The sequence below is a fragment of the Miniopterus natalensis genome, chromosome X (assembly GCF_054644295.1).
Source record: "Miniopterus natalensis isolate mMinNat1 chromosome X, mMinNat1.hap1, whole genome shotgun sequence".
Taxonomy (NCBI): Eukaryota; Metazoa; Chordata; class Mammalia; order Chiroptera; family Miniopteridae; genus Miniopterus; species Miniopterus natalensis.
In genome coordinates, this window is record NC_142103.1 from 54,519,570 (window position 1) to 54,543,193 (window position 23,624).

The following is a 23,624-nucleotide window of genomic DNA, read 5'->3' on the forward strand; positions in this document are numbered from 1 at the left end:
AAGAAATCAACATATGACAAGTGCTGGCAGGGATGTAGAGAAAAGGGAACCCTAGTACACTACTGGTGGGAATACAGACTGGGGCAACCACTATGGGAAACAGTGTGGATTTTCCTCAAAAAATTAAAAATGGAACTTCCATTGACTCAGTGATCCTACTTGTAAAAATATATCCTAAGAAACCAGAAACACCAATCAGAAAGAATATATGCAGCCCTATGTTCATAGCAGCACTATTTACAATAGCTAAGATCTGAAAACAGCCCAAGTGCCCATCAGTAGATGAGTAGATAAAAAAGCTGTAGTACATTTACACCATGGAATACTATGGAGCTGTAAAAATGAAGGATTTCTTACCCTTTGGGACTGCATGCATGGACCTGGAGGTTATTATGTTAAGAGAAATAAGCCAGTCAGAGAAAGACAAGTATCACATGACAACATTCATATGTGGAATATAATGAAGAAAATAGATCCAGAGACATAGAAGCATGGGACAGACAGACATATCTCAGAAGGAAGGCATGGATGGGAAGAGATTAACCAAAGAACTTCTATGCATATATACATGACCCATGGACACAGACAATAGTGTGGGGAAGGCCTTGGGGGAGGGAAGATTTGGGGTGGATGGTGTCAATGGAAGGGGGAAAGTGGAGACATTTGTAATACTTTAAACAATAAAGTTTTAAGAAAAACTACTGGTCGAATTGAAGAATTGAAGATGTAGCATTTCAATATTAATCTTTAGCTAACAATGAGTCAGAAACTATCCTCTGTATCCCCTGGACAAGTTCACTGCCAGAATCCTTCTAGGAAAACTAGCAAAAACATGTGATAGATAGGCCAAGTGTCTTCTGAAGAAACTAGGAAAACTGTAACTTGAGGAATTCCAGTGGTATTCTGCACTCCATTATAGCTCTATCAACACCAGTGAGACCAATAATATTAGCAATTTCAAAACTCAAAGCAATAGCAAGAATATCAAGATCTATAATGATAGAGCAAAATCAATAAGAGCAAGATCAGCAACCACATCAACAGGTAATTTAAGGACAGGGATCACAAGGACACCTCAGACTTTTTTGTACCTACTCTTTTAAAGAAGACAGTAACACCATGCTCTAGGATGCTTGTCATCTCTTTAATGGTCTACAGTGAGAAGCCACCTCCAGCCTCAAGGCATGAAATGGAGGGTAAAGTGTGTCCCAGAGTGTGATCCATCAAACTTCAATGATCCACTGGAGAAACACTATTTACCATGAGGTAAGTCGTAATACCAAGAAAGAACTGCTTCAAACAATTATATGAGGATGAGTAAAAAGAATTTTGGGAAGTGATCCATTTTGACTGTTTTGTAAGCCCTGTTTGGCTCATTTCTATCCTTTCCATGCTTGTCTGTAAGAGACTCACCTACATTTGAATATAAAAAGGCCTCCCAAAGACAGAAGACAGTTTGGGCTGTGGTGGGTGGAAGTAGCTTAAATGGTTGCTATTTATGGTGCTTTATAACAAAATAAAATGACCTTCACTTGAATTGATTCATGATTTTAAGACCCTAAAGCTTGAGAGGCAGAACATAAAACCCCAAATTCTCCACTACTCGTGGCTCTGTGGATGATGAAAGCTTCCCAATATAGCTTGAGGCTAGGCTGTGGGCAGGGCTGGGCTTTGGTAAGCTTGGAGGCTAGGGCTGCTCCAGGGGGAGGTTTGAACCCACAGCCATCTCTAGGGAAATGTGGGGTTTGAAGCTGTCCCAGTTTATCAACGCTCCTCTCAGAGTGTGGTGCCCATAAGGGAAAACATTCTGTGGTTTGATAAGTAGAGCAAGACTGTCACCTCCCTGGTTCTAGATACTGCATATTTGTAAATGCAGTCAAAGATGGCATTAGTTTATGGCTGCCACATCTCAAAACTAACATACTGAGCTCACTGTCCACTCAAATCCTTAAGCTATACTACACATGCTGTTTCTAAACCACATATCCTCCATCCTGGATGTGTGTGTGTGTGTGTGTGTGTGTGTGTGTGTGTGTGTAGCAAGTTTGAGGAGAAGAGAGGACAGAATTCAGAACTGGGTAAGAACTGATCCAAAGAAGACCCCACCAATTAATCAAGTGCTACTACCAGAAGAGACTCCTGGCAGAGTGGGCCTCAGAGAGGGATCACCATCGTTTCAGGGTCTGAATTTAGCTTGGAGAGATTAGAAACTTTATTCAGAGTTGATCAAGCACAGGGGAACTAATTTCCATTCTTCATAAACAAAGCTGAATTACCCCAACTTACTATTTATCCAAATTGCTTTGACCTAGAGTGAGTCCAATCAGGACAGCAGAATGGAATGCAAAAAAGGAGTTTGAAGAACAGAGGATTATGGCAAAAGGGCTTGGACACCCTTCTGGGACACACTCTTGGATCCAGGGTAACTGGATAAATTGATCTCTCCAGATTTTGGGAGATTTCTGTCTCTGTGGCACAGTTTGAGCCATAGACTCAGTGGCCTTTTCTTGGATAGTGTCAGTGTCACGTTCTGACACATTCTTTTGTTTTTGTCTCCTCTTTCTTTAGCCTCCATGGATACCATCACTCCCCACTCCCCAAATTTTCTTTCTGTTATGACAACACAACAGTAACTTCAGCCAAGTTATAACATAACTGAATGGGTTACTGTTTTCTGTATACAAAATTCCATTCCTGCTATGTCTTCCTAAGGATTGGACTTGGAACATGACTTGGACCCTTGATGGAAACTTGGGACACATCCAATTTCTGTCACATCAATAATATGTGTCCAAATTCTTTTTCAAGCTGAACTTTTCCTGCAAAGAGCTGAGCTCATGTTTCTTGTTGATTCTGTTTGGGTCGGTTTCCAAAAAGAATCGAGTTTGTTCTAACTTGGCTTCTTCATAAGCAAGTAGAGGAGCAAGGGTTGGATAAAGGGTGTGCCTCTTGTGGGATTTGGAACACCTTCATAATAACTACCCAAGGTTCAACTCCTCCAGAATTTACAGTAATCAGCTTTTGAACATCATTCCATTTAGTCATTATAAGAGATCATTGAAGTGAAAGCTAAGGTTTAGAGAGACTAAAGAATTTTTTAAGAGTTACACAACTAGTTACTAGCAGAGCTGAACACAGGTCTCAACTCAAAATCCAGGAATTTTTTGCCTTTCTATTGGCTTTACCTAAAAGTTGCTGGGAACTCCCACTTATTGTACTCCTGCCAGGGCTATCCTGTCTTTGACCATTTCTAGGGACCCCAAAGAAGGACCAAAATATACCAGTGAAAAATCACTTGGCACCTTGTCCAGACCCAAAGTAGAAGGTACAGAAAGCTGGCCTCGTTGCTTAGGCTCTGCTGCTTATGAAGTGAGCTGGTTGTAGTGGTTAAAGAGGAAGATAGAGACCTTTCCAGACTACTAAGAAGGCTTCCTCTTTCCAGGGACTCATGGTATCTTGAGAGAGGGATCAGTGAACGGTGAATTAAAAAATTGTCTCAGCCTGTATTAGTTTTTTATGGCTGTCATAAGAAAAATATCACAGACTAGGTGACTTTAAAAATACATTTATTTTCTTACAGTTCTGGAGACTAGAACTTCAAGATTAAGGTGTCCACAGGTATAATCTCCTGAGGTCTCTCTCCAGGCTTGTAGATGTCCTCCTTCCCACTGTGTTTCTCATGTGGCCTTTCCTCTGCATGCATACATCCTTGGTGTCTGTTTTTGTGTACAAATTTCTTCTTATAAGTACACCAGGCTCATCCTGATGGTTATATTTTAACATAATTAAGTCTTTAAAACCTCTATCTCTAAATATAATCAAGTTCTAAGGTACTGGGGTCTTCAACATATGAATTTTTTTGAAGGGGGACACAATTCAGCTCATAATGCTGCCCTCTCTTCCTCAGGGCTTGGGCTGAAACTAATCCACTTTTTAGGTTTAAATAACTAGAGAAAACTGCATAAAGAGACACATAAAGATATGAAGTGATATTTTTGAGGTGAAGAATATGGGTGGTAAAGGTAAAGATGTTAATTGCCATCTAGTATCTGCACCTCTTCTCCCCAAGTTCCAGTTTTTTTACACCAAGCAGGCTTAGAGTTCCAGGGTTGCTTGGTAAATTTGCTAGCACAATCTTGGTTTTTCTGTTGAATTCTCTTTTTTCCTTTTTCCTGATATTCAATCCTTTGAGAAAGTTTGGGCTCTTGACTTTCTAGAAACACATATGAAAAATAAGGCTGGCTTATATTTATATATCTTGATCCAGAAATGTACAATCATATTTTTAGGCAATGGTAATCATAAGTATGGTTGACATAGATTTTATATTTCCCAGCATAGCTTCAGTTCCCCAAATTTGGTCCTGTTGCTCCCATAACTGCATGCACATTTGTCAGACTGGTTGCTTGAATCTGAGTTTACTTTGAAAATATACTTTGTATACAAAGTGTATCTAAAGATATACTTTGGGGAGGTATAAATGGAAATTAGTATTCCCTTCAATAACTTTTCATTGTTTTGGGGGCAAATTCTAAACTCAGCCTTACATTGAAGATCCCCAGTGATGCGGACCTGTACATCAACCTAGTTTCACCTCCTGCTACTCCTTGACATAAATCTTGCACTCAAACCATACAGAATTTTAGTCACTCAAACTTACCTGCATGCTTCATATATCCACATATTTGCACATACTGTTTTAGGATACACTTCTAGAATGTTTACGATTCCCTTCTTCCTACTTATGCCTGTAACCCACTATCATCTGATTTATCCATAAAGTCTAGTTCAGATCGTCTGAACTTTGAAACTTTTCCTGTCCTCCCCACAAAGTTGACCACTTCTGTTTTGCCACTGTAGCTTATACATACTGTATTATATATTATACTTGGACATATAGTAATGAGCACATTGAACTAATTGGAACACTGTTTTTTTGACTATATTCTTCACTACACAGGGACCTGGCTTAGAGTAAGTACTCATGTGTTTTTCAAGTAAATAAAATAAGGGGAAAAGGACATTGCCAAGAATGAGTGTCTTCCCATTTCTCACCTGTTAACATGATCAACATGATTTTGTGATTAAGTCGATGAGATGAGAATGAGGTAGAACTAGGTACAGCTCAGTCTAGATTTCTAGCCTGTTTACCAGTTATTGGATCTGACCTGATCTAAACTGACTTTCCAATGCTGGGCCTTAAGAAAACCAACCCAAGTTGTCAAATTAACTTAAATCCTCAAAGTTATAAGTAGTTGAGGGGAGGGCAGGATAACCTGATAGATATGTTTTCAGAAAGACCAGGTGTCATGTTAAGGGGTCCAAGAAACCTGGTTTCTCCCACTACCATCACCTCCCTGGGGCAGGGAGACCAAAACATTGCCACAGTGGTGGTGAAATGCTAGCGTGGAAATTGCTACACATACATTTTAGGGAGATAGTATGGGGGTTGGGGGGCAGAATGGTGTGGAGATACTGATGCAAAAGCTAACTGTCATTCTTGAGCAACTGAAGGGAGGTAAGGGCTAGAAGTCCAGACTGTTGCTCTGGGACTTCTCTTTCACAATGACTCTGCAGTCTAGAGGCTGGGGAGGCGGTTATAGAGGCCATCTCAGGACAAGCTTGGACTAGGGGTGGTGGCAGATAAGCCACTCACTCATGAGTTCCCTCCCCATCCTTCTTTTCTCCTTCACATTCATTATTACATCAGACCTCACAACAGTCTTCTAAGGTAGGTAGAGCAAAGATTATGATCTGTTTTACACTTGAAGGTGTCAAGGCCCAGAGAAGTGGGCCATAAAGCAACCTTTCCCATATTTAGCTGTTCAACTTCCCTTACTTAATGGTCTTTCCATGACCAAAACCTAAGCTCTGCTCTTACTGGGGCATCATGTCCACTCAATCTAACAGTTCTTTAACCTTTCCATACCTTCAACTTCTCCATTTCAACCTAATCATAACATTGACCCAAGTAATATCAACTCCTCTCATCTTGATTTATATTTTATCAAGGGCACTAGTAATTTATCCACTAGATGTTATTTAATATCTCCTACCATGTGCCAGGTACTAGGCTAAGCACTAGCTAATACATCAATGAATAAAACACAGTTTCCATTTATTTCACAGAATTTCCAATCACAAAATGCAGTGTCCAAAACCAAGAAGGTGGTCAGCAATAAACATGTACATTGACCAAAAAACAAATTATCCCAAATGATAGGAATTACTATGAAGGAAATTGGTAGGGTGCTGAGTATGTGAGGAAAAAAGGGTAAGGAAAACTACTTTAGCTAAGATTCCAACCATAGAAAGGTCATCTCTTGAAAATAATATTTTAAGCTAAAAACTAAAGGATAAGAAAGAGTCAGCCTAGAGAAGTCCAAAGGCCTAGAGATATGAAAGAGCCAGAGATGTACATAGTCTAGCTGATTAGGGTTGACAGCCATCTGGAGGCAGTGTAGTAGGCAAGAATGGTACTGGATGTAATCTTAGGAATCCTCTTGCTTTTAGACTCACTCCTATTAAAAGTTCTTTAAATGGAGAAGAAAATATCTCACACTTACTGAGTATATACTATGTGCTAGGAGCAAGCTTGTCCCTTGCCCACATTTAAAAAAAATGTTTCTTCAGTCTCAGCATTTTCATCTGTGTAACACGGAGGTGAGAATATTTGGTACCCGAAGTCTCTTATAAATTGGAGAGATAAACTAGTTCAATCTATGACCCCATCTTTCAGTTAGAAAGCTGAAGCTCTGGAAGATGAAATGATTTTTCCTCAGGCTGTCAATAGATGAGTACATTCTTTACCAGACTCTTGACCCTGCCTAAGAAGAAGATGTGGATGGGGTACTCCATCTTGGATGCAGGGGGAGAAAGTCATCTTGTGAACCTTTGACAATATGGTTATGCCTTTGGATGCTAGCAAAGCTTTTCTTGGCAACACATATTTCCAGGAAGAGCAGAAACTGCAGCACAGTGTTTTGAGTGGGTAAGACTTATCCTGGTTGGAGCAGAGGCCTTGGAATGGGGTTAGATATAAGGCTCCAAGTCTATGTACTTTCTTTGGAGGGAACCTGGGGTTTCATATGCATTTCCATTTGCTTCCAATAGCTTTCTTTTCTCCTCCTCTTCCTTTGCCCCCTTTCTCCCTCCTCCTGCCCTTCCTTCTCCCCTTCTCCTTCTTTCCTCTGCAACTCAAAGTGCTCACAGTGGCTACATCCTGTTATAACCCCAGGCTCAGGCTTCTCTCATAACACTAGTTCTAATATCTATCCCAACTTGAAACAAAGAATAGGAGAAAGTAAAGGAGATGAATCAAAAGAAGATAAAGAAGGAAGAGGAGATAAGGGAGGAGTGAGTAGAAGAAGGGAAGGTGAGGAGAGAAGAGTAGGGGGAAAAGGAAAATACAACATCATCTCTTTGGCTAGTAGGTTCACCAATCCTGTCTCACCATGGAAGCAACTTCTCTGGGGCTTAAGTCTTTCACCATGAAATAGTATTTGATCTTGATAAAAACCCAGCATTGTAGTCACCAAGTTCCTCAAATCAATAATGTCAACAGAAATAAAGTGTACCTGCAAATCCACTGAATCTTCTAGAGTTCCTCAAGCCCACTCTTTATTTCTACAAGGGGAGAGGACAGAGCTCTTTGTACATAGTAGTAGGGGTAAATTGAGACCTTCCTGCTCCTTTGTTTTCACCCAAAGCAAAAGGTTCCTCTGAGTTTTCACCCAATAAAATTAGCATATAACAGATTAGACACCTGGAAAAGTCCTTAAGGGGACAAGACCTCATACTTATAAAAGTAGGAAATAATAGGGCCTCACAGAAATCAGAAATCTACTTAAGGTGGAATCTCAAGTGGTCTTGGCTGAATGTTAGAGATGTTACAGAAGTTCATCAACGGGATTAATTTATTTGCAAAAATGATGCAGAAGGGTGGGTGGGGGTTCTGCATGAACACTGGGGGAAAAAAGCACCAAAAGGTGAATGTTATCATATCCATGGTAGTGTCTAGGGGGACACAGAAAAAAACAGGTGACCCTGAACCTCCTTTTCACTCCATCTTAATTGAGGAAGTTTAGGGAAGGGAAGAATTAAGTTCATTTAAACTCTTTTGCTCTGTCTGTGCTCTCATCAAGCAACTTTCTGATTAATTTGGCTCTCAGAATAGATTTTTCCGAGTAAGACAGAAATTGTTGTTCAGTCAACATGAGCAATTCCAGCTGTTTGGGGGTTATATTGTCTCTGGAATTAAACAAAAACAAATGAAATAAAACAAAACCCTCCTTATTATATCTGCTTCCTGCGAGTTCATGGAATATGATCAGATAGACTTCAGGTGTCTTCTCAAAAATGGAATATGTCCCAGGCTAAGAGATCTCTGTTTAAAAAGCAAGTGCATATCCTTAAAAGGTATTTCTGTCTCACTTTATAAAGTTAAAGAGCCAAAGATGTGGACATTGAAGCCCAGAGAGGGAAATAAACTTGCTCAAGTGGGTCAGTGGCAAAGCCAGAATCTAGGCCTGTCATAACCTTGTCCAACCTTGGCTTTTGTCCTACAACATTCTATGTCTGCATTCTGCAATCTGTCTGTTAGCTCCTAATTCAGGATAAGAAGTTCTGTAAACTCTCAGAAACACAGTCTTTAAATCAATTGAACTTAGTTACTTTTCTAGTAACTGCCCAAGGGACTGAGATTTATTCACAGCTTTGACTTTTGATTTAAGATAACAGATTTTCTCCCTCCAACATCCCCACCTTTTTCTCCTTCTCTCTGATTTTCATTGCCTCCTCTTCCTTCTGTAAAGTGACAGGAATGTAGCCCTGATCAAAACTGTGTTTGTTTCTCTTCAAATTTTGTCCCTGTATGTCCACGGGAAGAAAGTAGAGGTTTCAAAGACAACCCAGTTGCTGTGCCATTTTATCTTCACCTCTAACCAGATTCTGATTCTAGCTCTTTCATTAAGAGCCTACTGTGTGCTAGGTATGAAGTCTAAGAATATAGAGACTCCTGCCATGTGAAGAGATTTGGACTGGGGTAAGATTGGAGTTAAGGACTGAACATATATGGAAAGAATCTTTCAATAGGTATTTTAATTTGATTTAACAAGAATTTACAGAAATACTGCTTCATGCTAGAGCTTTTTTTAGGCTCTGGAAATCCAAAAGCAAGTAAATCAAGGCTCCTGCCTGGTATAATTCACTTTCTAGCCATATAAACAGATATAACTCAAATGCAATGTGATTAGACCATAATTGAGGTACACACAAAGTACAGGACACTTTGTTCAGGACAGGTTTCCCAGAGGAGTTGATAACTGAGAGGGACCCGAAGAACAAACACAAAATCTTCTGACAGGATAGCTGTGATGGGGCCAATAAAATTTTCAGGTCCACAGAGAAGCATGTGAAAAGGTCAGAAGTGTACTAGAGTATCGAGTATGTTGCAGTTGAAATATAACATGGGTGGAGAAGGATAAAGATGTAGGTTGTGGACAGGTACTAACCACCTTGCTGAGGAACTCTGACTTTGAGCTTTGTGCAATGGAGAGCCAATGATCCTTTTTACTCCTAAGCAGTGGAGTAACACCATCAGAGCTGTGTTGTTAACATAAATACAAAATTTTAAGGAGAAAGATATTATTGACTGAAAATTAAAAGTCATGATCATTTTTAGAAAATTCATCTTAATCATTACAAACAAGATTATCTACTCCCTTAACACAGGCATTCTGGGAGCTGACCTTGTTACTCTTCACTCATTTAGCTAACATTTTCTAAACAGTAACTTACTCTGTGTCAAAAACTGGGGATACAGAAATTAATTTAGACAGAAACCTTTGTTCTTGAGGCAATTCCAGGCTATAACAAGGGAAAGACAGGGGCATAAATATCATGTTATAAGGTAGTGTTTTAACCACTATTAATGTTAATAATATTAATTAATATTAATCATATTAATAAACATATATAATGGTGGTCAAAGGTGACTGATCTTTCTATCTTAGCTTCCCTCCATGGAAATATGGATTCCCTCCAGGATGATGAGCAGATTTGTTTGAGGTATAAAGTTAGAAGTGTGAGGACTTAGACATTCAAGGGTATGTGTTCAATGTTCAATTGAATCTACTAATCTGGAGATAGGAAAGACTGAGCAAGTATGCAGACACATACACATACACACACACACACACAAAGAAAAATACAGAGCTCTGAAAAACAATAACATGTAATGAGAAACAGAAAAAGAAAGAGGAGCTTATAGGGAACACCAAAAAGAGTGATCAGGAAGATGGGTGAATTAGAGGACTATAGGTAAACAAATTCAACAATTTTCACTGAACACTACTCTGGATCAGGTGCTGTTTTAGACAGTAGGGAAACAAATGACAAAAATGGTCCCTGCCATGAGCTATGATCATCTGACAGGAAGTTGATCTTTACATCTCATGTGAACCATGTTGTGTGGCTTCTAATGATAGAATTCAGCCTGAAGAGAGAGGATATCATCTAAACCAGTTGATGACAGGGCTTTAAGAAAGAAAGAATGGCTGACAGAGTCATCTCTGGCAGATATTGAAGGAAATGAGAGTTAGTAGAGAGGCTTTTGGCTTTGTTGATTAGGACTTCATGGTAATTTGGTGACACAAGATAGCCGGGCAGGTGAAGAAATTGATAGAGAGATCAAATAAAAAGCTAAGTTATAGTGGATTCGAAGGTTAAACAGTGAGGTAACCTTTAGAAATTTCTTCAGTAAGGTAGTATTGAATGGGCATTGGAAAGATATTTGGTTGTGACTTGACTATGCCTGCAGGCTGAGAGATCAACAGATGAAGGAACAAATAGGATGACATCTGAGAAGAGGCCACTGGATTGATGAGCTTTGTGAGAGCAGAGCCAGTCAAGGAGTAGTAGCAGGTGAGATGGGAATCGCCCTAGTCTCAGTTTTGAAATACCTTTGCTTGGCTTAAGGGTCAAAGTGGGTGGTTCAAAATACGTACTAGAGGTTGGAGGCTGCAGATTGCAACTCAGGGAAGAATATTTGGAGGAGAAGTAGGATAAGGGGAGAGGAAGTTGACTTAAACCACAACAGGCATGGTTCCGATTAGATGAGAAGATCAACTTCCTGCTAGAGGAGCATAACTCATGGCAAGAGAAGTAAGAGAATCTCTATATTTGCAATTCCCCCCAAATTACAAACAATTATAACTCTGCTTTGGAATAAAAAGTGGTATGGTCCCAGCCTGGAGGCAGTGGAAGGTACTAAAATGACTCTTCCAAGTGGCATGTGGTAAAGAAGAAAGTAGGAAAGTTGGTTCATACTCCAGCACAGCTGCTTACTGTGTGACTTGAAGTAAGTCTTTTGAGGCCTCTGAACTTTATCATTTTCATCTTTTGAAAGTGAAGAACAACTTCCACCTCCTAGAATGGTTGTGAAAATTACATGAGATGATGTGCCTAAAACATCCAACACAGTACCTGGGACATAGTAGCCATTAGTCAATCTTGTCTCTCTTTTGCCACTTCTGTTTTTAATAGTCCTATCAACAGTGTGCAGGAGTCTCCAGATAAGCTTCTTTCCCCTGTTGATTCTTTTTTTTTTTTTTTAATTTATCTTTATTGTTGAAAGTATTACAAATGTCCCCCATTTCCCCCCACTGACACCCTCCACTCTGCACCCTTCCACCCAGGCCTTCACCACACTATTGTCTGTGTTCATGAGTTATGCACATATGCATATAAGTTCTTAGGTTAATATCTCCCCACCCACCCACCCCTGACTTCTCTCTGAGATGCTTCCAGGTCTCTAGATCTATTTTGTTCATCAGTTCATTTTGTTCATTAGATTCCACATATGAGTAAGATCATGTGATACTTGTATTTCTCTGACTAGCTTATTTCACTTAACATAATATTTTCCAGGTCTCACCATGCTGTCTCAAAGGGTAAGGGATCCTTCATTTTTACAGCTGCATAGAATTGTAAATGGTGTAAATGTCCAAGAAGATGCTTGATATGATTTCAATCTTCTTGAACTTGTAGAGACTTGTTTTGTGTCCTACCATGTGGTCTATCTTTGAGAATGTCCCATGTGCACTTGAGGAGAATGTATCTTCTGCAGCTTTGGGGTGAAATGTTCTGTAATTGTCAATTAAATCCATCTGATGCAGTGTGTCATTTAGAATCACTGTTTCCTTGTTGATTTTTTTGTCTGGAAGGTCTATCCAGTAAAGTCAGTAGGCTGTTATAGTCCCCTACTGTGACTATATTGCTGTAGATCTCCCTTTTAAAGTCTTCCAGAAGTTTTTTTCCCCCCCAATCTGTGTGAGTTTTTTGTTCTGAGGTGGGTCTCTTGTAGGCAGCATGTATTTGGGTCTTCTTTTCTTACCATTCAACTACCCTATGTCCTTTGATTGGTCCATTTAATCCATTTATATTTAAGGTTATTATCGATAAGAACTTACCTATTGCCATTTTATTTCTTTATGCCTGTGTTTCTCATTATCTATTTCAACATCTTTTTACAGCAGTCCCTTTAACATTTCTTGCAATGCTAGTTTGGTGGTAATAAACTCCTTTAGCTTTTTTTTTTTTTTTTTTTTGATCTGGGATGCTCTTTATTTCACCATCTTTTTTTTTTTTTTCCCCCACCCACCCACCCACCTCCACCTTTCTTCTGAGATTCGTTAGTCTGTTTCATGCTTCTGTGTCTCTGGATCTATTTTTTCATTTGTTTATTTTATTCTTAAATTCCACATATGAGTAAAATTATGTGACACTTGTCTTTCTTTGACTGGCTTATTTTGCTTAGCATAATACTCTCCAGGTCCCACCATGGTGTCTCATAGGGTAAGGGATCCTCCTTCTTTTTACAGCTGTATAGTATTCCATTCACCATCTATTTTGAATGATAGCCTTGTTGGATAAAGTTATTCTTGGTTTCAGATCCTTGTTTTGCATTACTTTGAATACTTCATGCCATTCCCTTCTGGCCTGTAGAGTTTCTGATGAGAGGTCAGCTGACAGCCTTATGGGCGCTCCTTTGTAGGTAACAGATTGCTTTTCCATTGTTGCCTTTAAGATTCTCTCTTTGTCTTGAATTCTTGGCATTTTAATTATGATGTGTCTGGGCATGGGCCTTTTTGGATTCTTCTTGCTTGGAACTCTCTCTGCCTCCTGAAATTGTGTGACTTTTTCCTTGACCAGGTTTGGGAAGTTTCCTGACATTATCTCTTCAAACAGGTTCTCTAACCCTTGCTTAATTTCTACATCTTCTGGCACTCCTGTGAACCAAACATTGTTACATTTTATGTTGTCCCACAGCTCCCTTAGACTGTCCTCCTGTTTTTTAATTGTTATTTTCTTTTTGGATCTCTAATTGAGTGACTTTTTCTATCTTGTTTTCAAATTTGCTGATCTGATCCTCCACTTCTTCTAATCTGCTACTTATTCCTTCCAATGCATTTTTTTCCCTACTATGTCATTCTTAATTTCCTTCATAGTTTCCATTTCTTTTCTTATGCCTTTGAGCATCCTATTTATCAGTATTCTGAACTTTATATTTGATAGATTGCTTACCTCCATTTCATTTAGGTCTTCTTCTGGAAACCTATCTTGTTCTTCCATTTGGGGCTTGTTTGTTTTTTGTCTCTCCATTTGGCTGCCTGTTTGGATTTGTTTCTACATATTAGTTACATCTGCTAGGACTCCCAGTCTTTTGGATGGTCTCTGGTGCAGGCCAATGTCAGACAGTGTTTTTGACTGCCCTTGAGTACCCTGGTTGAAGTTTTCTGAACACCCCAGGATTCCTTTACTGGGGCTAGGTGCTTTTGGACAGGACCAAGATATGCACCAAGGTCTGCTTTTCCAAGCCCTGGGTCCAGAAGCAAATCAGGCCTCCCCTCTTGATTCTCAATAGATAATAAGAAGGTCAGAAAACCTGTGAATTCTTGGAATCCATGCCACAGTGTCCAAGAGCTGACCATCTCCTGGATAGAGCCAAGCTGACCAGAGAAGCCTGCAATGCAGGCTTCCTCCCCCCTCCATTGTCAAGCATTGAGACAACCAGGGAGCTTCCTGGATGTCTAATAACAACAGTGGGTCAGAGAAGTGGGCCTAATATGTGGTTAGAGATACTCTCAGGCTCTGAGTGATATCTTTGCTCTCATACATTATTAGGGGAATAACTAATAAATATCTGGATCTCAGCTCTGCCATTTACTAAATATATGACTGTGAAGGGAATTGTTTAATTTCTTTGAGTTTCAGTGTCTTCATTTGTGAAATAAGACTAATTTTATTCTACAGGGCTGTTGAGAGGAATAAGTGATATAATAGGCATGAGAGTACATGGTATATAACAAGCACTCTAGAAAGCATTTTTTTTTTCTCTTTTCCACTTCTCATTTTTCCAGAATTGAGAATAGAGGAGAATTCTGCTCCTTGTGCCAATATATAGCTTAAAAAAATTTTACCTTATATTACCTGGCCTTGACAGGAGCTCTCAAGTATACCACCTTCCTGAAATCTCATAAGATATCTACATATTAGCTTAATTTTGAGATGGAGAAATGGATAGTAAGAAATATTTGTAATTCACCTAAGGCCCCATGGCTAGAAAGTAGCAAATTGAAGTTCAAATCCAGGGTTTTTAACTTCAAACTTAGGGCTCTTGTCTCTATAACACAGGCCTCACATGAAAACCTCCAATACCTGTCTCCAGTCAAGAATCCACTGAGCATCTTTGATATTTTTACTTCTCACTTATTCTAGTTATAACACTCTTGAACAGTAAGAAACATTTGGACATCTACATTATAACAACTGTTTTTGGGTTAGAAAAGTTCAGGTTATACATTAGAAATTCTGAACTACCTATTTCCACACAAATTGTGATGGACAACACTTTTTAGATGAGCCTTGTGTAAGCTGACACATGCAAATATAGGGCAGGAGCATTGAGGACAAGTGTCCTGGTGACTAACCCTAGAGAGAAGAATGTAGGAATTGATTGCCTTTTAAATTAATGCTAAACAAAGTTCTAGTATCCTAGTTCTAGAAGATGTTTAGCTGTGGTGTAAGCTCAAGGGTTTGGCCTAAATTACATTCTATCCCCACAAAATGTACCATCCTTGCCCTTGTTTTAGAGAAAACACTAGGAAGATGAAAATGGTTTGTTATGCCAAATCAATAATTCGAGGCACACCCACCCCAGTCTGAATTAGAGAATATATATTTTAAAGAAATGCAGTTTTGTTTCTTCCAAATATATGCAATGAACTATCATAAGTTGGTTTCTCCTTCCTTCCTTCCCTGTACATTCAAAATTGTTGCCTAGAGGATTAAGTGGACTCTTGTAGGAAATAGATAAATATGATTGGTTAAGGTCACTTCAGTTATTTTTGTCATAGATGAAAACTCCTGAAGGACTCTGACTGGGAATAAGGTATAGGGAGTGAAGGGTAGAACCAGTTTGCTTTTCTTAGTCTTTAAACAACTTGCTGCAACTATCTTATTTACATTGTTTACTATAAGAAGCTAAGCAAAGGTCCACTTCAACTCAGCCTAATGACAATAAATTGGAAATTAATTCAGGTTTTTCTACATATAACTGGCCTTGTAGACTGAGATGATAGCTGACTTGAATTTGGTATTTCTTAGCCATAGCCATATTATATATTTTTGTAGATTGCTTCAAAGCATCACCTTTTATAAATTGTTGCATGACATTTGACTTCTGCCTCTGCCATTTGCTAGCTGTTTAACTTTAGGCAAGTGACATAACCTCCTTGAACCTCAGCTCTTCATTTGTCAAATGGGGCTTATTATGGTATCTCCCTCATAAAGTTGTCATGAGAATATTACATAAACTAATACATGTAAAGGGATTGAGACAGTGCCTGGCACTTAGTAAGTTCACAATATGTGTTTATTATTATCATTACAGTACAAAATGATTATCTTGGTAGGTCCAAGGTCTTTGTCTGGTTTCTATAATAACACATTTGGTGTGTTTGAATATCTATAGATATTCAAAGATATTCTTAGGCTTATATTTACCCTGTTGCATCAGTGGTCCCTTCATTCACTCAACTTCACCATATTTTTTCCTACCTCTGTACTTTTACTCATATTCATCCCTCTGCCTGGAATGCCCTTCTCTGACCTTATTATCCTTTAAGGACCTTTTATAGTGCTATCACTTCTATGAAGTTTCTAGTCCAAACAGTTGGAATTAACTTTTCTTTCCATGGCCTAGATTCCAAAATTTTTTGGCTTGGAGACAGAAGGGCATTGCATCATTTTACCTTCTCTGGCTTCTCGTGTCTCATTGGATAAGTTTCAAACCCTCAATCTAGCATACAAGGTCTTCCTCAGTTAAGTGCCTTTGTCTACCTCTCCTACCTTACTTTGAGTTATTCTTTCCTTAGCTCAGTCTATTGCAGGCCACACTAACCTCCTTATCTTCCTGGACTAGGCTTCATTATTTCTCATCTCAGAGTTTGTAAACCTGCTCTTTCTTCTGCTTGGAATGGCTTTTCAATGATTATTCACTTGGTTCACTCCTCATTCTTCAGACTCACTACAAATGTTACTTCTTCTGAGAGGTTTTCTGGACCATATTCAAGCCTGGTGGATTAGGTTCTCTTGTTATGTATTCTCCTAGGTCTCTGTGCTTCCCAGGTTTTTTTTGGGTCATGTTTATCTGGAATTATTTAATACCTATTTTCCACCATACTGTGTCAAGAAGGCAGGCATCTTATGTGTCTTGTTCATCTCAGCATCCTGAGCGCCTCTTACCATGCCTAATACTTAGAAAACACTAAACATGTATTTGTTAAGCAAATAAATCTAGTCCAGCCTCACTGTAGAGATGGGATTATGGAGTTTCTGACTGGCTTATTTCATGTAGCAAGTATCACATGATATCACTCATATGTGGAATCTAATGAACAAAATAAACTGACGAACAAAATAGGTCCAGAGACATGGAAGCATGGAACAGATTGACAGATCTCAGAGGGAAAGTGGAAGCGGGGAAAGGAAAAGACTAACTAAAAAACTGATATGTATATATGCATAACCCATAGATACAGACAATAGAGTAGTGAAGGCCTGGGGAAGGTGGGCAGGTGTGGGGAGGAGAGGGTCAATAGGGGAAAATAAAGGGGGACACCTGTAATACTTTCAACAATAAAGATAAATTTAAAAGAAAAGGAAATATGAAGTCCCATAGAGAAGAATGGGTTTACTCAAGGTAATACAGAGAAATAGTGGCAGGGAAAAGACTGTAGCCCAGGTCTCCTGACTTGCAATACAGTGCTCTCTTCCATACATGCTGTTCCACTATAGTACCTGTTTGTTGTACATGCTTATGTATTAGTCTGGCTCCTGGACTAAGCTTGAATTCCTTGAGGGCAGAGATCACTTTTTTTTTTTAATTTATTCTCACACAAGGATATGTTTTTATTGACTTTAAAAATAGAAGAAGGGAGAGAGAGAGAGAGAGAGAGAGAGAGAGCGAGAGAGAGAAATCAATCGGTTGCTTCCCATATGTGCCTGGACCTAGGATTGAACCCACAACTTAGCTTTGTACTCTGACCAGGACTGAACCTGCAACCTTTTGGTGTATGGGATGATGCTCCAACTAACTGAGCCACCAGGCCATGGCAGGGATCACATTTATACCTGTGTTGTACAATGTGGTAGCTACTAGCTGCATGTGACAATTGAACACTGGAAACATGACTAGTCCTAATTTTGATATACTATACGTATAAAATACCACATTTCAAAGCATGTAAAATATCTCACTAAAAATGTTTACATTGCTAACAGGTTAAGGTAACATTTTATTTATTTATTTATTTATTTATTTATTTATTTATTTATTTATTTATTATTTATTTTTTAAAATAAATCTTTATTGATTTCAGAGAGAGGGAAGAAGAGGGAGAGAGAGAGATAGAAACATCAACGATGAGAGAGTCATTGATCAAGTCCGCATGTGCCCTGACCGGGAATCGAACCCTGATTGCCTGGATCCTAGGTCAACGCTCAACCTCTGAGCCATGCCTGGCTGGGCAAGGTAACATTTTTGGTGCATTGTGTTAAATAAAATATAGTATCAGAATTACTTTCACCTATTTGTTTTCCAAACTTTTAATGTGGTATTAGAAAATTTGTGAGTCACATTACATTTCTATTAGATGTATATTACTGCTTTGTTGTATATTTATTTTTCCTGTTGATGCCAAGCATAAAGTTTTGTAGCCAGTAAGTGCTCAATACACTCTTGTTGAATAAAGTCGAGCTGTAGTTGGTAGGTCAATAGCCGTCAACTATCTTGTCGATATCACTGAGTTTGTGGGGAACTTCACAGCTAACCCTCTGTCCCCAGGCCCAGATGTACATGAAGTTCTTCAACCCTAGCCTGGGGGTGCCCCTATACATTGCATCAGCCTTTGGGTTTCCTTTCAGAGGAAGCCCCAGTGCAATCATATGCACAGCAATAACCAGGGTTGAGATGGAGTATGTAGACACCAGCCTCTTGCACAGGAAGTGGTCTCAGCTTTGCAATTGTCCTTGGGGCCTTTTCTTTACAGGCTTCTGATAGGAGGTGGGGGTAGATGAGCAGGGAGATGAACTTGGAGATGAAGGGGGGCCTTCTTAGGTCCTTCATGGAGGTGAGGTAAACTAAGGAATATGGGGACCTTGGGCTAAGGAGTTCTCCTTCATTTGCTTATGCACTGACACATTCATTTATTCAACTCAGAGTCTGAGGTAACTATTTTTTTCTTGGCCCTGTGAAAAAAGAAAGGGATCAGTTACAGTCCTTCCTTTGGGAAGTTCTTGGTCTCCTGTGGGAAAGAGACACATATGTCTGCAGAGCAGACAGATTTTTAATGCTAGAGGTGGGCAAAGCCAGGAGCAACTAATTTTGCTGATAGAGAGGTGGTCAGAGAAGGCTTTCCAGAGATGGTGAGCATTGCTATTTTCTCTCTCCATTTTTTAAGATCTAGCTAAAATCTACTTCCCTAAGAACTTTTATAAACATCACCACTTTTTTGCCTTCTACCCTGGAAGAGTCACACCTTTTTTACCCACATTTTTATAGTACATACCTGTGTCAAATAACTTTTCTCATACAGTAGAAAGACATAGTTCTTCGAGTGCATGTTTGTGTCTCTCTCCCATCCAGCCCAAGACTCCCTCAATGTGGTGTGATGGCTGAGACTCAAACAGGCTATGCATGATTTTTAAAAGGGATTTAGTTAGTGAATTACAGAACTGGGCCTTTAAAATGCCCCGAGCTATAACCTAGGTCTTAAGACACAAGGTCTCTGACTCAAAATTTAGTGTTCTTTTCATTCCAGCAATGAGTTAATAAATGAATGTGTCTACAGTGTGGAATCTCAGTACTGCCTGCCTGAGCCCTCCATCCACCTCTTTTCTCCCTCATCCCCCTTTATAAGCACAACCAACTCAAAGAACATCCAAAATGGGAGGACTCTGTGTATTTTGGATGGACAACAGACCTCAAAGAAAATCCTTTGTGCTACTGCTGCATGCTTGGCCTTTCCTAGCATGCTTTGTGTTTGTAAGCTAAAGAAGAACTTCAAGGAACTCAACACCCTTTGCACTAATGCAGGTCTTCTGCATAAGTGGCATGATTTGTAGGTCCTCCTGGCTCCTAATGCTCTCTTTTATGGACCTACTGTGAGGTCCAAAGTGGCCACAGTTAATTACTACTTTAGGTGAAGACAATGTCTCCAGAAGGCTCCTGTTAAAAGAGCAAAACAGTAAAGTACCTTAATTAATAGGTGAGAAAATAAGAAAAAGCATGTAAATGAACTTAATCACTATGTTGTTAGTAAGAAGAAAGGGTACCTCCCTAAGAAAGTGCCCACTGGGCAATCCTACCTCTAACCCAAGCTTTAGTCAGAAACCAAAAAGAAAAAGGAACTGAATCTTTCTAGATGCAAGATCTGAGGAAACAAGTCATGAGGACTAAGTCACTGCATTATTCTGGAAGAAGGAAGTTTTCTGCCAAGTAGTGTAAGTGCAAGTGAATCATTATACCAGGCTTTCCTTAGAGCCTCTGGGCCCTCACAGGAAAGCCCACTGTGAGATATGGCAGGGATGAAGGGCTTTATAAAGAAACCAGGGAATGTTTGAGTTGAAGAGGTCATCAAGATCATCTAGTCAAACTTATGATGGTTAAATGGAAAACCATGGCTAAGGGAAGGAATACAGCAGATCTGGAGCTGGGGCACAGAGCTCCTGGTTCCCGGGATATGGTCTTTTCTCTTAAACCTGGATTTATAAGACTGTATGTAACTTGGATAGATTATTCACTGGGGCTTGAGTACTTCCCTGGATCCTACTTTTGCTATATAGACTAAGGACTGGGACTTGGGCACTGTAATCATTGAAAGGTGATCCCAAGTATATCCTGAAAGCATTGCAGTAATTGCCTTTCCCATCTGTCATGTCATCAAGATTCATGATGTACAGTATTGCATAATGGGAATCAAGCATCTTCCTGATTGTGAATAAGGACTGCCCAAAGATTGCAAGCACAAGATGCTAGGAAGCCATTTACTTTCTTATCATACCATTCATGTCTCTTATAAAGTCTGAAGGTCACAATTAAGAGTTTGGCTTCATCTTTTCCTTCTCAAGGTCAACTACTTTTCTCCTCTCTCTTTGTAGCCAAGTGGGAGAGTAGAAAAAGCCAAACATTTGGAACCAGAAAGACCTGCATGTGGATCCTCCTTTCTACGTTATTTCCTAGATTTTCTCCTTAGGCAAATCTCTTTACTTCTATGGGCCTCAGCTTCTTCACCTATAAATAAGGATAGTGAAAATACCATATTACAGGATTGTTGATTAAATGAGATTACACATGTAAAGCACAAACAAAGCTCTTTAATACATATAAATTTCCTTCTTTATTTCCTTTTGTAAGGCTCTTGGATTCCAGAATGTGACCTGTGGTCAGAGCCACTTTCATAAGCATATGAGCTGTAAAGTTTCATAGGACCCCATGCTTAGAAACACCCCACATTTAACTTAATGTTCTGCTGTTGCCATCTTGAAATTCTTACTTTTTTTTTTTTATATAAGGAGCTCCTCATTCTCATTTTGGACTAGACCTTGCAAATTATGTAGCTTTGCCAGGGGAGTAGCTGTGACAGGGGAGGTAAAAAGGGTATTTCAGGTTTAGGAGGCATTCTGACAGATTGAGAGAATACACAATTTGGAGTTGATAGAAATGGATTCAAATTCCAGGTATGCCACTCTTTTTGTTATCAGACATTTTCTTCCATCCCTCAGAGACTCAGTTTCTCAATTTGACAATGAGGATTTTCATTAGATAATATCTCAGCTCTGATATTTCAGGATTCCCTCAGTAGCTCTGGGGAACCTCGGCCCATAGGCAGAGCTAGGGCAGCCAGGGGTTTTTTGCTGTGAGTCTCTGTAGCTGGGAGAGTCGGTATCTTCTGGAGGTTGTCTGGGAGTGGGTGGGGACATGGCTGTGGGGATTGTTGCTGCACCCTTTCACAACAGCACTGTTTTGTCATTTTGCACCCAGATTTCCGTTGGCTAACCTCAGCCTTATCTTCCTCATTTCTGTTTCCTCTTAAAGACACCAAGGGCCGTTCAAAACACACGACGTTCCTGCTCACGGCAAAAAGCCCAGTTCCCTCTGGCCTCTACAGGTTGGCTTATCACCAGGGAACCTGTGCCTCCTCTGAGACCAAGGCACCACTCCAGTAACAGGTATAGTACCAATTTGTCCTCTTCGCTTGGATTCCCAAGCTGGAGCAGTGTCCATGGTTACCAAAGGTGGCTTGGGCCTGCCCCTCTCATTCTCCTTGAACCCTCCTCAGGGATCTTGGGTTAAGGGTGGGGAAAAAGAAGGTTTCCATTAGTCTTCTATCCTGGAGCTTCTAATAGCAATAAGGGAGAATGATATTTCCTTCCCAAATAAGCTGTTTAGGAGACAGACACATGGAAGTGGAATGTTCTCTGGAACCAAGAATCAATACATTTGAGTAGAAGTCCTGGTTTTGCAATTTACCCACTGTGTAGTTTTGAGCAAATCCTTTCTCCATTCTATGACTCACTTTTTTGGCTTTTTCATCAAAGAGGAGGAGAGGAAGGATGATATGGATTTTGTCTAGAGACACTTTTAGTTTTTATATCCCTTATTTTGATGTTTGTCAGTCTCTTTAAGAAAGGGCATGAAAGTAATGCTGAGTAAATATCTCTGGGTGGGGCTGAACAGGACATTGAAACATGTCCGAAAAAAATCTAGACTGCTCCTAGTACAAGAAAGCCCAACTGACTAAGCTGCATGGCAGGTCCTCCTGCTTGGGTGTGTTAGCCCTTCCAGAGTAGAGCAGTGGACAAATGGTGATATTTTATGTAGCATGACATATCAAGTGAAGAGCTTTCATAATTCCTCAATATTGCTTCATATCAATATCCACCTCTTCTCCCTATGGGTCTGGCCAACATTTCTCAACTGAACCTGCTTTTCTTATATACACTCTATTGGAGAGATATAAACTAGAACATTAGGAGTGGAAATAACACTAATTTCAGCTCAGCCACCAACCCCGTTCATTAATATTGGGGCAATATGGTTTATAAGGCTCTTCAACTTCTAGTGTACTAAGAAGGAATCTTTACCTCCCTTATATCTCTTTTCCCTTTTGATGAAGTCGGAAAAGATGTTCAGGAGGCTATGGACACCTCTATTTTATCCAGGTCTTCTCACTGGGGCTGTAGCCAATGAGGGTGGTGATAAGTGAAATTGCCAGTTGTCTCTCCTCTGCCACCCTGAATTCAGATTTTATTAATCAGCTCCCTTGGCTGGCCTCTGCTCACAGCTCCAAGGACTGAGCCAAGGTACCAGTGGACTAGTTTGGGGGAGGCTCTGGAAAGCTCATTGAACACTTTTCTCACAACTCTACCAGGTAAGTCTTCTTGTTCCTATTTCCTGAAAAGAAAACTGAGGCCCACAGAAAGACTGTTTCAAGGCCATAATTGGCTAATTGGTTCCCAAAACAGCATTAGAATCCAAGATTGTCTGATTTTTTCCACTGTGCCATATCTGTTGACAATAACTTTTCTTTGGCTAAAAGAGCCACACTTCTGGGTAGCTTGGAATGGATTGGGTAGTTAGAAAAATGAAGGAATGAGAAATACATTTTAAATCTTTAAGTTTGAAGTCACTCCAAGATCTTAAATTAGAGGGGCATGTCACCCTATTACCAACATACATTCAATTAAAAGAGTTAAGATAATAAAAACATTGATCCCCCCCCCCCCCCGAAATACAAGTCTTCTGTCTTGTTTTAGCTGAGACAGCGTCTTATGGCCTCATGGGGCAATTTTCTATTGTCATTTTTCATGTCAGTATTTAATATAAGCCAACTACCTTTTTTATTGATTTCAGAGAGAGGAAGGGAGAAGGAGAGAGAGAGATAGAAACATCAGTGATAAGAGAGAGTCATTGATGGGCTGCCTCCTGCAAGCCCCCTACAGGGGATGGAGCCCACAACCCAAGCATGTGCCCTGACTGGGAACTGAACCATGACCTCCTG

General features: G+C 39.7%; 1 protein-coding gene across 2 annotated transcripts in view; it reads right to left on the reverse strand.

The window, feature by feature from the left end:
- Positions 1-18,728: 18,728 nt before the first annotated feature.
- VSIG4 (V-set and immunoglobulin domain containing 4) overlaps positions 18,729-23,624 on the reverse strand; it is a 54,719-nt gene continuing 49,823 nt past the window's right edge. Inside the window, exon 8 of one of the 2 annotated variants that reach the window (XM_087813663.1) lies at positions 18,729-18,810. In XM_087813663.1, the coding sequence (XP_087669789.1) occupies positions 18,765-18,810 (46 nt within the window). In that variant the 3' untranslated portion in view covers positions 18,729-18,764. The remainder of the gene's footprint in view (positions 18,811-23,624) is intronic. The other variant, XM_087813664.1, reaches the window with a different exon arrangement.